General features: G+C 43.7%; 1 protein-coding gene and 1 long non-coding RNA gene across 2 annotated transcripts in view; one reads left to right on the top strand and one right to left on the bottom strand.

Moving 5' to 3' along the window:
- gfra2b (GDNF family receptor alpha 2b) overlaps positions 1-15,792 on the top strand; it is a 148,107-nt gene that overhangs the window by 65,049 nt on the left and 67,266 nt on the right. Inside the window, exon 3 of the mRNA XM_026174688.2 lies at positions 10,466-10,543. Coding sequence (XP_026030473.1) covers positions 10,466-10,543 — 78 coding nt within the window. The remainder of the gene's footprint in view (positions 1-10,465; positions 10,544-15,792) is intronic.
- LOC145430113 (uncharacterized) lies at positions 7,619-8,850 on the bottom strand. The gene is made up of 3 exons (XR_013910525.1): positions 8,144-8,850; positions 7,852-8,044; positions 7,619-7,774 (listed from the first exon to the last, which is right to left on the bottom strand). It is a non-coding gene; the product is annotated as an uncharacterized LOC145430113 (long non-coding RNA).

Below are 15,792 nucleotides of genomic sequence, written 5' to 3' on the forward strand. Positions count from 1 at the left end.
TTTGAGTAATGACCCTAAAACTGATCATAAAAAAGAGGAGAAATACCTCCAGCATGCGTGCATTTGAGCATGTGGCATGTGATTAATTTTTAATAAGATATTGAACTGATAACTGATATTGATAACAGAATCAGATTTGCTACACTGTTATTAATTCCCATCCCTAAGGATTCCTGTATGAAGTGAATGGGCAACTTTAAGGTTAACAGAGTGTGAACCTGCACAGGTGGAGCTGGTGCTGCTCTATGTAGCTCAGAATCAACTCTGAGCTACAGAAATAACTAAATTCAGCAGGTTCCACTCAGACTTCTAGCCTCCGTGTGCTGCAGGCACCGGTGAGCTCATATCAGCTGCTGCAGGCTGAGCAGCGGAACATCAGGATGTAAACATCACGTAATATGTCAAAGGCAGCACACTGATATCGCGCACACACACACACACACACACACACACACACACACACACACACACACACACACACACACACACACACACACACACACACACACACACACACACACGTGTTTAAGCTGTTTCCTCTTGGTTTCAGTTAGCATTTCTGTGACAAGAACCTGTGAGAGCTGCTAGCAGAGGCCTGAAACCACGGCTTCTGTTGCCGATTACGTTTCCATCATTAACTCATTAATAAAGAAATCAGCTCAGCTTTCGAGCACCGGTTGATGTGGACACGTCTCTTTAACAAAGACAGGTGTGCAGTGAGGAGAACAGCGCTGTGATGCAGCAGAGATCCAGCTTCCTGTTTGGATTGTCCTGACTGAGGACACATGCGGTGGTCGGTCTGTGAGGTGTTAGTGCACAGTGTTATGTCTATGCTGCAGTGAAGGAACAGCTGCTGGAGACTTGCTGACAGCCCAACACGTTCAGATGGAAACAAAGGCGCTTGCATAATTACAACCCACCCGCCTCATTGCCTGTCATGTTGTATGTTTTGTGTGGGAGAGAGCATGCAGCTTAAAGCTCAGGTATAAATATATAGGATGTGCTAATGCACGCAGCAGCATGCAACGCTCCACATTCTTCAAACGGGGAGTCAGCAATCCTCTTCCATCTTTTATGAGAATACCAGATTCACACTGAGAGGAAATTTGTTCCACTTAATTCGATCAAACTGGAATACACGTTCCAGGAACCCACCATTCTGCTTTGTAGTCCTTCCTGTCATCCCAGCTCCATGAACCTCCGATGCAGCGTCCTCTTTATAAACAGTTTACCCAGTGACATTCAGCAGGACTCGCACATTGGCTGGAAAAGGCTTCTTTTACCTAGTCAAGTGAGGTTGGCGTGGCGTCTTCAGTCGCCTGTAGGCCTGTGTGACCCTGCGAAGCCTTACTTGTCTTCTTTGGTTAGGTTTAGGCATTAAAAGCTAAAAGTGGGTCAGGACAGTAACGCCACTGTTTTGCACATGTCTCACTCTGTATATTTTATTTTATATATTTATTTATTGTTTACTCTATTTAATTTGTAAAATATGTGTACACACACACAAACACACACACACACACACACACACACACAGAAAAATATTTAGTATACACATCCAGAAATGCATATACTATTATATATTGTACATATATTTATTAGTTTCAGATGTAGCCATTATTGTATTTTGCACAAATCTGTTGCTTGTGAAGCTCGCACACAAGAATTTCACTCACATGTGCTGTACCAATGTACCTGCACATGTGATGTGACAATAAAAGTGATTTGATTTGATTTGATTTGAGGATTAGAAAATCGAGCTTCTGCTGTTCTGCTTTCCTCCTCTAAAGACCCTCCAACAAGCAGCAGACAGATTCTACTTCCTATTCAAACACGCTGTTTCAAAGTCACGCTGAGAGTCGATGGAGTTGTTTGTTACTGTTTCTTAAGGTTTCCCTCCACAGCGGCCTGACATCTGAAAAATGTGCTCTGCAGCTATGTATTCGATTAAAATGTGGAGTCAGTGTTAATGTGTGCTAGCAGAACACTGACCTGAGTTAGCGGGCTTCATAGCCATGGAGAAACAGCAGCAGCGCAGCAGACTCTGATGGAAGATCAAACTGGAAAGCCCCGAACTCAGTAACCCCAAAACCCTCCAGGATGTAGCAGGCTGTTTGTTCTTGTGAGGCAGAAACAGGAGCTGAACAGGTTTTCAGAGTTAAGTCATTCAGTCTCAATGATGCTGGTCACAGCTGGTTGTTAACAGGTGTAAAGTTCAGGTGAAGAAGTTTAGTAGGAGTTGGTCTGGCCCTCAAACCTCCCTGCTGATCCAACAGTATGGACTCTCAGACTCTCAATGTCTGTGGGTTTCGTTCTCTGCTCTGTGAGCATTTCTGCAGCAGAAAGTGATGCTGATGGTGTTGCAGATCATCGTGACGTAACGTTCAGTGTTTCCCGTGCTGCGTTTGTACCAACAGTATGACGGGAATCTCTGATGGACCCTGCACAGCACAACCACAGCACTGGTCATGATGTTGTAAAGGAAACAGGAGTCCCTTCAGAGAAAGTCTCAAGTTTTTTCTGTAATTCCAATTTTTTTATCCAACATTACAGCAAATTAAAGATGCGGCAGATGCAGAGTTATGGCAGGAAGTAAATTTATCTGAAAGTTATGCAAAGTAACTGTGAGAGTATAATTTTACGTAGATCATCGCTGGGTTAGCCTTCACACATGGTTGTTTGTGCCATTCATGTTTTGGATGTTCTGTTGCAAGTAAGGGTTAGGCATGAAAAATGGCTCCGTTAGTTTTAGGAAAAGATACTGGTTTTGCTCAAAGCTCTCACAGCAGCTGAAACATGGCACATGGGAGTGACGTGTCAGGAGAGACCGAGCATTCTCACAAATGCAGAAACTCAGGAATGAAAACAGATGTAAAACTCGATGATCTCTGTGGGAAACTCTGTCTTTCCAGGATCCGGCTGTGCAGTGGTGCACAGTGTCCTAGGAGGATGAGTCACACAAAAATCTAAATGACAGTTTGAGAAGGTTGTATAGACACTACTGAGAGAGGAGTGAGGTGGGGAAAGCTCATTCCATAAAAAACAATAAAAACTTTATCAGCTTTAGTGGAAACAAGAAAGTCTCCTTTGGTTTTTGCTGGTCGACAGACTCCATGATCAGCTGTTAGCTGTACCTGCACCTACTCAGACAGCACCTTTCAGCCTAAAAAGGCCTAAAATATTCTCAGTGATATTATTGAGGAATCTGCCAAACTTATTTAAAAAAAAAAAATCTTCGATCATTTTCTGAGACGGTGCTCGTAGACGGCCACTTCATTGCTGGGCCTGAAGAGGTTAATGGAGCTGAGAGCTTCAGCAGATAAAATTCACTTCACCTTGAGCGGACCTCTCCTGGGCGACCTGCTTCTTCATGCAGAGGAGGGGGCCTCTGCATGAAGAGGTGAAGGGATTTTGAATGTGTGCTGTGACACGCAGTTATTTAAGGATAGATCCAATTTCTTGGTGTGTTTGATGACTTTGGCAGCAGCCGTGTGGACGAGCTGCAGCTGTCTGAGTGATTTTTTCCTCAGACCTGTGAAGACACAATTAAAACCGTCTCGCCTGCTGAAAATAAACGATTCCACAAATTATTTCCATATGTGGCTGAGACAGGAATCCTGTCACTCCTGCTCTGCTCTAAAGGGGGAAGGAGGACCGTTTCACTTCAAGTAGATGTTAAATGAATCGGCTCACCTGCAGCTCTGATGTGTAGATTTTTGTGTATTGGACTTTGAGTGAGTGACCTTTTGATTCTAATTTGTTGTTTAGTGATAAAAAAACAATAATTCCAGTTCCTGACGAAGGCCTGGCTTTTTTAACTGATGATTCATGTTTCAATAACAATATCAGGTCCTGTGTTAGCAAAAATCACTTCAGCATATTTCACTGATAGTTGCAACAACACCCTGGATCTGCTGGGATTTATTATATAACCATTAAAAGCATTGTTACAAAATATCAAAATCAATCAATCAAGATTTTTTTATATAGCACATTTTTAAAGACCGAAGTACACCAAAGTGCTTTCCAGTAAAATCATGATACAGATAAAAATCACAATATAAAATATAAATTACAGATATAAATAAAATATAAAATAATTACATAATCTAAATGCAAAGCCAGATGTAAATTACCCTAATTCGCCTTGAATGCCAGGTTAAACAAATACGTTTTTAAACGTGATTTAAAAGACTGAATGGAATCTGATGCGCGAATATGAAGAGGAAGAGTATTCCATAACCTGGGTGCAGCAGCGGCAAAGGCACGGTCTCCTCTGGTCTTCAGCCGAGACCTAGGTTGCACTAAGAGCAGTTGGCCCAATGATCTTAGTGCTCTCTGAGGGCTATACAGACAGAGGAGATCAGCTAGGTAGTCAGGTGCCATATTGTTTAGAATTTTATAAGTAGACAATAAAATTTTAAAATCAATTCGGTATTTAATAGGAAGCCAGTGTAAATTTGCCAGAACAGGGGTGATAGAATCGTACTTTCTAGTGCCGGTCAAGAGACGTGCTGCGGCATTTTGAACCAGCTGCAAACGCTGAAGAAGAGAAGATTGTAGGCCCAAGTAGAGAGAATTACAATAATCCAGTCTTGAAGTGATGAAAGCATGAATGAGTTTCTCCTGATCTTTGTGTGGTATGTAAGGTTTAGCCTTAGAAATTAGGCGTAGTTGGTGAAAGCTGGTTTTTACCACAGTAGAGACCTGTTTATCTAGTTTGAAGGAACTATCCATGAAAACTCCAAGATTCCTAGCAGCATCAGTGAGGTGGTTAGCAACAGGCCCGAATGTGCCAGTCAGTTGTCCCAGAGGCATATTTCTATCAAAAACAATAATTTCTGTCTTCTTTTCATTTAAAGTAAGAAAGTTACGTGATAACCAGTCTTTGACATCGCTCAGACAATCAAACAGAGGATGTAGTGAAGATGAAACATCCCCAGTCAGGTGGAGGTAGATTTGAATATCATCAGCATAGCATAGCAGTAGATATAAATAGATATATATCCTCACTGTTACATTATCAAAACACCCTAATGACCACCAGCTATAATTACCAATATTCCTTTAACATTAATCAACACTTTTCACTTACACTGGCTGCGAACTGCTTCCTGAGCACTCAGAGCAGTGATGGGAGATTGACTGGTGTTTCCTGCACTCACTGAAATGGCAGCTCAGGTGACTCCTCACGGTGCTTGTGTTTGCAGGTGCACAGGGGACGAATGCGGCCTGTAACGCTCTGCTCTGTCATTTCCTTAGCCGTGGTCTTTATGGGTACTGCGTGCTTTTACACTCAAAAATGTCTGCCACAACACGCCATGGTCACGGCATACGAGTGTCCATCTGCACTGCAGCTGTAAACCTTTCATATGAAGCACAAGCCACAGGAAGTAATGGGTTTCATATCGCAGCAGAATGTAACCATGGTCGTGTCCAGCTGGTGCCGGTCTCAAGATTAAAGATTCCAAATCACTGTTTTCCTTGATTTGACTCAGACGGGTGGATCTAAAATACGTCTCGGTAAACACTGGTCAATTTCAATTCGGAACAGGCTCAATGTATATAACCTCTATATATGTATATGACCTTTAGATCACTATGAGAAAGGTGATCAAACTTCAGGTTGAAATAATAAAATTTAGGGTATTTTACTGCTGTCAAAGGTCAAAATGTGTCTGACCTGAACAGTATGTAAGGGTTAAACAGAGTTTTGTGATGTAGAGAGTACAGAATCTTATTGTTGTGTTTTAGTTTGTCCATGTATATACAACACATATATAGATTTTCACCATATCATATACCATATCAGTGATATCTTCAGCTCTGATGTTAGGAGACTTTATGAAGCAACAAGCATGGAGATAAAGAGGCCCGAGAACGGACCCTTGAGGAACACCTACAGGTTTTTGTTCAGTTTTCAGTTTTATTTGTCATATGCAAGTTAGCACAGGGTCAACATTGCAATGAAATGTGTTTGACGAGCAGCAGTCACTCAGCAGCATGGTACAGTAGAAGAAAATATAATAAAATATAATAAAATAAAATAAAATAAAGTAATAAAAAATAAATAAATAGAAAAATAATAAAGAGCAAAATATTAGAGAGACGTGGTAAAAGAGAAAAGATGACTAAATATATATGTATCTATAAATATTAATATATGTACACTAGTGATTAAATAAGAAAATCTTGAAAAGAAATATGACGGGGGGCAGATGGGATATTGCACAGGAATGAGCAGCAGAAAATTACAGTATTGCACTTTTTAAACATAAATATCAATAACAATGAAGTGGAGTGACCAGTGCAGATTAAACAGAGTACTTGTGAAGCTGCAGGGTAGCTTCTGAGTGCGTCCTGTGGACTGTGTTGTGTGTGTTTAAGTGTTGTGGTTGAGGTGTCGTATGGCTTGGTGGTAAAAACTGTTTTTGAGTCTTGTAGTCCGAGCAGACAGGCTCCTGTAACGTCTGCCAGATGGTAACAAGGAGAAGAGCTGAGGTGGCTGTGGTCCTTGCTGTGTGCTTTACGGAGGCATCGCTGGAGATAAATGTCCTGAATGGCAGGAAGCCTCGTGCCAGTGATGTGCTCTGCTGCCTTCAACACCCTCTGTAGTGATTTATGGCTGCTGGCAGAGCAGCTTCCGTACCAAACTGTGATGCAGCTCGTCAGCAAGCTCTCAATTGCACACCTGTAAAAATGTAGGTGATGTTGGCGTTCATGCTAAACTTCCTCAGCCTCCTCAGTAAGTAAAGCCGCTGGCGAGCTTTCCTGATAGCAGTGTCTGTGTGAAGGGTCCAGGAGAAGTCCTCAGTGATGTTGACTCCAAGGAACTTGAAGCTGCTGACCCTTTCGACCTTGACACCATTGATGTGGCTGGGCTGGTGTTCCCTGACTGGTCGTTTCCGGTAGTCCACTAAAATCTCTCTAGTTTTGCTGATGTTGAGAGTCAGGTTATTTTCCAGACACCACTCGTACAGCGCCATCACCTCCTCTCTATAGGTCGTCTCATCATTGCCTGTGATGAGGCCTACGATGGTTGTGTCATCCGCAAACTTGATGATGATGTTGGACACGTGTTTAGCAACACAGTCATGTGTGAACAGGGAATATAGGAGGGGGCTAAGCACACAACCCTGTGGCGTACCTGTGTTTAGGATGAGTGATGAGGAGGTGTGTTTACCAACTCTCACCACCTGGGGCCTGTTTGTGAGGAAGTTTAGAATCCATCTGCAGATCGGTGTTCCCAGCCCAAGGTCGACGAGCTTCGTGGCAAGTTTTGAGGGGATGATGGTGTTAAATGCCGAGCTGTAGTCGTTGAAGAGCATCCTTGCATATGTATCTGTCATGAACCGAAGTTCCAGGCACAAGCTGGACCCAGGAGCAGAACACACACACACAGCGGTACGAGAGAACAAAAAATAAACTTTATTATAACTGAGGGTGTCCCGGGAGGGTAGAAGGGAAAAAACGCACGGAACCAGAAAAACCGAGGGACCGGGAGGTGAATCGCGCAGGAACGCCGAGAGCGGGACTGTGGGAGGCTGAAACAGAAAAAGGAAAAAAGGATTATTGGGGTGTGGGAAAACGGCAGCATACGAAGGGAAGTAGAGTACGCGTCTTACGATAATAGCGGGGCCGAGGGAACCGGAGGGAGGGGTGAGGGTCCGTGGGGAGAAGCTTCAGAAAGGTCGAGGCGGCTGGGGCTGATTTTGATCCAAATTCCGGACAGGCAGGTGGACAGGCTGGTGGCTCAAACACGCCGAGCTGTGATCTGAGTATACAAGGCAGAGTTAGTGTTAGTTCACACAGATAGGTTTACATAAGGGCTTTCCCGCAGGTGTACGTTACCGCAGAAGGACGACTACGGACTGGCGTGGAGCAGCAGGCTGGGCAGGATTAAATAGTCCACCTGGTGATCGCCCGGGATGGGATGCAGGTGTGGAGTTAGCAGCCACGCCCACGGGAGTGGGCATCCCATCAGCACCTCGGACGCCGGGCCACGGACCATGACAGTATCGACTACATCTGTTCCTTCAGATTTCTGAGAGTAGAGAACAGCAGCAAATAGTTTTCTCCAGAAAAAACTTTTCAACAGTTCCAGGTGACTGATTTGTGAGAGACAGATGTTTCATCCAATTACCTGCTGACCATAGTGACGCAGTGCTCAGTAGTTTTCAGTCAGTTTCCAAGAAAGAGTTCAGATGTGCCTCTGTCAAGCGGTCCATCTGCTGTCAGGTTACCAATTCTGTGGGTATTCCCAAAAGACGGCTCAAACCATCTGAAGAAAAAGCAAAGATGTCCATCATCTTCATTCTTTATTTTTGAATTCAGAAACTTCAGTGTGAGTCACATCAGTCACAACTTTATTTTTACATAATTTATTTTTATTCTTGTAAGCTTCTCTACGCTCCACACATGCTTCATTGCACGATGACTGTGTGAACGGCTGTAGAGCTGAAACAAGAAGTGGAATGATGTCACAGTAGCTTGTTTAAGCCTTAAATTGTTTATATTCCAGAAGATCAGGTACACCAAAGCTGCTGTCAACAGTTGTTTTCTGTGCTCCTGTGGACTGAAACTGCTGCTGAATTGCTCTGAATGTTCTCGGAAGCGTGATACGTAGATTGCTTTGTAATCAGCCATGTTTGTTTTCTGTCTGATTTAAATGAGCTGCAGTGATGATAAGTTTCCAGAATGATCCGGATCCAGCTCTTTTCCTGTTTGAGTGTGTGACTCAGTGCTGCAGGCCTGGCTTCTCTGTAGCGCTCTGTTTCTTTTGTCTGTCGTCCTCGCTTCATTTTAGACGTGTGAACACGGCGTTCTCTGACAAACAGAAACCTTTGGCGGTAAAGCTCCAATAAAATTAGAAACATGAGAAAGGATGACAGTCGGGTTCGGCTCAGCGTGGAAGTCCCATAAAGGAAAAAATTACTGGGGATAAGATCGAGAAGAGAAAATAACTGTCATATAGGAGCTTTTTTTACTGTTCCCACAACAAATTCTCACATTAAATTTCTCTTTCATTCTTGAAACAACACAATGTTCAAAAAGGAGACAAATGATCATGCTTTTTTTATGTTTAACAGGCTCAGTGTTAAAAAAAAAGGCATGCAATTTTGCACATAGGTTTTAGTGTTTCAGCCGTTGCCATTTTGGGTTTTTTGGACTATATTTGTGTGGTTAATAGTCTGCATCCCCTAATTGTATAAAAAAAACAAACATCTAAATTGAAGCTCTGCCTTTGTGGATGCTCTGTTAGAAGGAGAACTTTATTGATCCCCGTAGGGAAAATTCCTCTCTGCATTTAACCCATTCACTCAGTGAAGCAGTGGGCAGCCATTGGGCGCCCGGGGAGCAGTGTGTAGGGTACGGTACCTTGCTCAGGGGTACCTTAGGGTAGCTGTTCAGGGGAATCGAACCCCCGACCTTCTGATCATGGGGCTACCACTCTACCTACTGAGCTATCCCTGCCTGTGAAGTTAGTACAGTAACTTCACAGCAGCCATATTATTGGTCACATGATGTCATTAAAAAGGCTCCAAAAGGCTCCAAAAGCACAAACACAGACCAGAGGTCGAGTTCAGGTGAGTCCTAGTAGACAGCTAGCAGCTACAGCTGCTTGTGTCACCATCCACCTGTCAGTCAAAGAGGCTACGCCCCTTTGACTGACATCAATGACAGAGCCCTGTGGAACACCATGAGCTGTAAGAAGGCACTCTGTGGTGGTTTTTGTTGCTCACAGTGATTTCTGATGGTTACTGCTTCCAGTAAAACTCTGGTTTGAATGTAAAATACTTCAGGTCAGACCTTCAGAGGCTCATCATACATGCGGACTTATGTTTCTTAATACAAACATTTCTGTTAAGTTTATTGTGTATTTTTAATATATATACAGTATCATTAAATAATAATAATAATAATAATGGATACTTTATTGATCCCCATGGGGAATTTACTTGTTTTTTCTCTGCATTTGACCCATTCACTCAGTGAAGCAGTGGGCAGCCCACTAAGCAGGCGCCCGGGGAGCAGTGTGTAGGGACGGTACCTTGCTCAGGGGTACCTCAGGGTAGCCGTTAAGTGGATTCGAACCGCCGACCTTCCGATCATGGGGCGACCACTTTACCTACTGAGCTATCCCTGCCCCCACAGCACTTCTGCTTCTCTGTGTGAAACTAAAGGCTATCGTGAGTATTTTGTCTGACACTGACACCAGGTCAAATGTTCAGATGATTTACCAAAGTTACCACAATACAATTTAAACAGGTGAGTTAACATGGGAGTCCATGAGGACTCACTGCTGCCTGCGCTGGTCGTTAGAGGAACTGCAGGTTTGGGTTTTTGGCTCTGGAGGTTGAGAAACGTTTTCATGCACAGACAGGAGACCTTTGAAGGTCGTGCGCGAGTAGATACAGACGGTTGGGACTGTACACTGAACATGTTTCTGTTTTCTGTTCCTCAGGGGAGGAGTTTTACGAGACGTCTCCATACGAGCCGATCCACTTCTCTGAGGAATTCAGACATGCCTCCATCATCTCAGGTAACGCCACTGTGTGTGTGTGTTTGTGTGTGTGTGTGTGTGTGTGTGTGTGTGTATGTTTGTGGGAGCAGACTGAAGCAACGGACACACACTCATCTAGGTTGGTGTGGGTGGAGGAGGGGCTGATTAAACTCAGGCCACTCGCTCCATCTGTGAGTGCGTGAATGAATGCGTCTTTGTAATTACAGACGTGTGAGAGAGCGTGCAGCTGAAGCAGCTCTTTCATAAAAACCTATTTTCCGTCCAAAATGCGTTTGTGCCTCTACATACTGCGCTCATTATTCAGAGGGCAGAGAGATAACCTCTGCTCCTTTTCATTACAGGCTGTCACATATCGTTGACATCCCACATGGATCAGTGTGGAGGTGGAAATGTGCTCAGGGCTGCAGCTAATTATTATATTTTCATTATTGATTAACCTGCAGATTACTCTTAATGAAATTATGAAATATTAAGTTTATTAAATGCAGAAAAAATGCTGCAAAATTGCTCATAAGTATTTTTTGGAGAGTTTCAAGTTTTTTCCCGCTGTTACGTTTCTGTTGCTTTTCACTGCACCTCTGTGGAAACGTCTGCCGTGGAAAGTTTAAAGTATTCACAGATTTGGAACGTCATGCAGTCTTTTGTTTAAAGCACACAGGTGTGGGTGGTGTGGCTCGTTTAGTGGCCAATAAAAAGCTCTGATTAGCACATCTCTTTGTGGAGAGTGCTGCTGTGTGTGTGTAATCATAGTGTTATGTGAGATCAGTGGCAGAGTTACGTGTTGTTTCTAACTATAAAACATCCAGAGTGAGACCATGGCAGGATAATGAAATACACTCACATGTCCTGGTATATGAATCTCACTTATCCTCACCTCTATTAACATAATTAAACTTTATTTATACAGCACCAAATCACAACAGCAGTCACCTCTAGATGCTTTCTGTTGTGAGATAAAGACACTATAATAATACAGAGAAAACCCAACAATCAGACTCTGAGCAAGCACTTTGGTGACATTGAGAAGGAAAAACTTCCATTTAACAGGAAGAAACCTTCAGCAGTACCAGGCTCAGGGAGGGGCGGCCATCTGCTGCGACCGATTGGGGAGAGAGAAGGAAGACAGGACAAAGACACACTGTGGAAGAGAGCCAGAGATTAATAATAACTAATGATTAAATGCAGAGATGTATAAACACATACTGAGTGAAGAAGAAACACTCAATGCATCATGGGAATCCCCCAGCAGCCTACACCTATTGCAACATAACTAAGGGAGGATTCAGGGTCACCTGATCCTGTCCTAACTATATGCTTTATTAAAAAGGAAAGTTTGAAGCCTAATCTTAAAAGTAGAGATAGTGTCTGTCTCCTGAATCCAAACTGCAAGCTGGTTCCATTCTACTTTTAAAAATTCTAGGAACAACAAGTAGGCCTGCAGTGTGAGAGCAAAGCAAAGCGCTCTAATGGGGTTATGTGGTACTATAAGGTCATTAAAATAAAACGGAGCCTGATTATTCAGCACCTTGTATGTGAGGAGCAGGATTTTGAATTCTGGATTTAACAGGGAGCCAATGAAGGGAAGCCAATATAGGAGAAATCTGCTCTTGCTGCAGCATTTTGAATAACTGAAAGGCTTTTCAGGGAGTTTTTAGGACCTATCCTAGTTTTGTATCATGTGTCACATGACTGTTGGTACCACCTGGGCTTCTCAGATGCCCTGAAGTGCAAATGGCAAAAATTTTAAATGAGTTTCAATAAACTGATTTTGGTAAAGTATTGGTTTTTCTTGAGGCATATGTAACGCATAGTTGCTCATCAGGAATGTTTGAAGGATGAAATGAGAACAGCGAAGCGGTTAGGCTCAGGCACTAAATCTACCAGGGTCATGTAAGGTGCTGAAAGCTGCTTGTGAGGTTCAGACGCCCTGCAGTCACTGAGTGAAACTGTTGGATGTGTGTGTTCAGTCTTCTCCTTCATACGTTCCAAAGAACCTCCTCGCTGTTGATATCACGGCTGCTGATGACTCAGTTATCATCACCACAGGATCCCTGCAGAGTTATCTTCTTTATCCTCATGCAATGAGCCAGCACCAAAAAATAAAACATGGAAAGGATGTTTTTGGATGCCATCGATGAAGGATTTCATGAAAAGATGCACTTAAATGAATCGATGTATTAAAAATGTGTTTTTCACTCTCTGTCAGCATGTTAGCAGGACTCCATTAAAGCTGTGCATGGCTCTCCGTCTCGGTCTCACACGTTTCTGAGGAGTGTTTAAATGTCAGACGCCCTGAGCGATACAGCGTCATTTACACTTTCTTTCTGTGTGTGTGTGTGTGTGTATGTTAGTGTGTGTGTGTGGTCAAACATCTGTGAAATAGACTCACGGCTCTGTAAATTGGCTTCTGCTCTCTCAGATTAACACGAGTCCAAACAACACGGTCAACGCAGGAGTGCTGCAACCAACACAGCTTCAAAAGCACTTTCTGTTCCTAACACACTCACACTCTCTTTCACAAACTCTCTTTCACACACACACACACACACACACACACACACACACACGCACGCACGCACGCACACACACACACACACACACACTTGTCTTCATATCTTAGTGAGGACATCTAAATGACATAACCCTTTCCTTAGCTGCTTACCCTAAACATCAAAAATGAATGTCTAACCCTAACCATAATCCTAACCTACCTGTAACCCTGACACTGAAACCACATTTTGAGTCTCAAAAATGTCTTCAGACTCGTGAGGACGAACACTTTGTCCCCATAAGTTGCAACTATAGTAGCAATTTTTGGTCCTCACAAAGTCATGTAAACACGGTGCACACACACAGACACACAGAGGACACTGGTGCAGGTGTTGTGTAAAGTTTCCCTTATTTCCTCTAACACGACGTCACCAAACACAACATTAATCTGTGGCCGCTCCTTTGCACGCGTGCAGGACAGGCGCGTGGGGGGAGGGGCCGGCTTGCAGTCCAATCACCTGTCATCAGGAGTCTGACTGCATGATGTGAAGATGTGCAGCGAGAGAAGCTCGAATGCTCCATGCTGATAAAAGACGACGGGGGTGGGGGGATAAGAGGATCATATAGAAGTGTGTTAAACAGCAGTGGCAAGAAGAAAGAGCCCTGGAACATTAAAGTACGTTTCAGACAAGAGTGTCGCAAATTGATTGGAGGGAAAGGCTAAGCATGACAGAGTTTTTGTGAATACGGTGTGTGTGTGAGTGTGTGTACTCGAGAACTTGTTAACTGTTTGCAGACTCGAGGCGCAGTGAGAATACTTTAGCGTGTGCAGCGAATTAGAGCTGTAATGATTCAGCTCATACAAGCAGCTGCAAACCTGATTATAAAATTTAAATATTGTTATCTCCTCTAAACAAACTCTCTGTTTGCATTCTCGGAGCGCCGCCACCAGAGGCGGAAAAAATGGGCAAAGCTTGTGGGTCTGCAGACTGAAGTGCCTTAAACCTGCGTTCCTCCTGATGCCCAGCACGGGGCAGCTCCTGTCATGTCAGTAGAAACATGAATGAAGTCAAATTGTCCTTTGCGAGCAACTGATGTACTTGCAGCAGTCCACAGCAAATGTAGATATGTGGTCCATCCATCAAGTTCTCGGGCCAACCTGAGGTCACCTCCAATAAAGGCCAAGCCCACTTTACCTGCTACCGTTTCCTCTGTCTGCACTACATCAGTCCAGTGCAGCCATAACCTGAACACATGAAACATGCATGTAGGTAGCCATCCACTGCACAGTTGTCTTATAGTGGCAATTTCTCTGATGGCCAGCAGGGGGCGACTCCTCTGGCTGTCTGATTGTATAGAAGTCTTTGAGCGATTGAGCCTCCCACTCCCCTGATCTCTGAGCTCAGTGAACATCATCCTGATGAGTTCATGGTCTCAGTCACTGCTTTCAGGTCTCACTGAATAAAGCATGAAGCTTATTTTGAAGATCTGGAGAGTCAAAGAGGCACGATAGGGCGGTGTCCCTCAGTCAGTCATCATTCATCACATTTGAAACATGGGACAGCAAAGCTCCCCAGAATCACAAAATCAGCACAGAGTGGAGGTCAGGGTGGAGGGGTGTGTTAGCAATGCAGTGATGATATACTTTATTCCTAAAAGTTGCAAAATTCATGTGCAACCTATAACAGAATATTTAGGTCAAACTCAGCAACACAGAATCTGACAAAGTAACCCAGTAAGGTAAAGTTACTGAGACAGAAAAAGTAACAGAGTTAAATAAGTACTTTTCGCAAGATTATCGCCGCTCATCATCCACGCCTCCCGCTGAGCGCGTAGCGCTACTTTGAAGTTTGTTTTTTGCGCTACTTTGTACGGCACTATGTTGCCTGGCGGATGGACATGTGACCAACATACCACTCTTGAACCCCGATGCTGTGTGTCTGATCACATGCCCTTCCGCCAGGCAACGTAGTGCCGTACGACAGCGGGACAAACAAAACAAATCGTCTTACGATATGACAAAAATCATGGACAATCCATAGAAAAGCCGCACCTGACTAAAAGCCGCAGGGTTCAAAGCTTGTGCAAAAAGTAGCGGCTTATAGCCCGACAATTACGGTAAATAACCCGAGATTCACAAACTTTACAGAAAATGTAAAGTTTTTGTGATATGTATTGTTGTCGGGATAATAAATGTCTTATATCGGGATATGAGATTTTGGTCATATCGCACAACCCTAATTTGTAGATGGATGTGCAGATGGATGGGCGGGTGGGTGGGTGGATAGATGGGTTGGTAAACTTTGAGTTTGGATGAAATGTTGTGTTCACAGACACAAAAAGTGATAAACTGACAGCAGCTCTGGTGTCTTACAAAGTAAGGCAGTCATTAAGCAGCAAGAGAGGCGGCGCTGTAACAGGTATGTGATCTGATATGAGAGAATACTTTAGTGAGCAGCCGGTAGTGTTACACTGTCAGGTGTTGTAAGTGAAGCTGATGCTGGACAGAGACCTGCAGAAAGACCCAGAGGCTGCTGTCAGACTCAGTTTACACAGCAGCCACTGAGCTGAGAGTTCATCCTCCCATAGATGGAAATGTGCAGAGCAAAGCCCACAGAAGCAGCAGCTGTGATTATAATGCAACAGAAGCAACTTGAGAGTTTGTCTGAGTCAAACTCTGTTAGGTTCACTCTGATGGAGGAGTTTGGTGTTAGGCTGATCAGGTTGGGACCCAGGGCAGAATTTAAGTTTACCAAAACTTGCTTTGACCCTCAAAC

The sequence above is a fragment of the Astatotilapia calliptera genome, chromosome 7 (genome assembly GCF_964374335.1).
Source record: "Astatotilapia calliptera chromosome 7, fAstCal68.1, whole genome shotgun sequence".
In the NCBI taxonomy this organism is placed as follows: Eukaryota; Metazoa; Chordata; class Actinopteri; order Cichliformes; family Cichlidae; genus Astatotilapia; species Astatotilapia calliptera.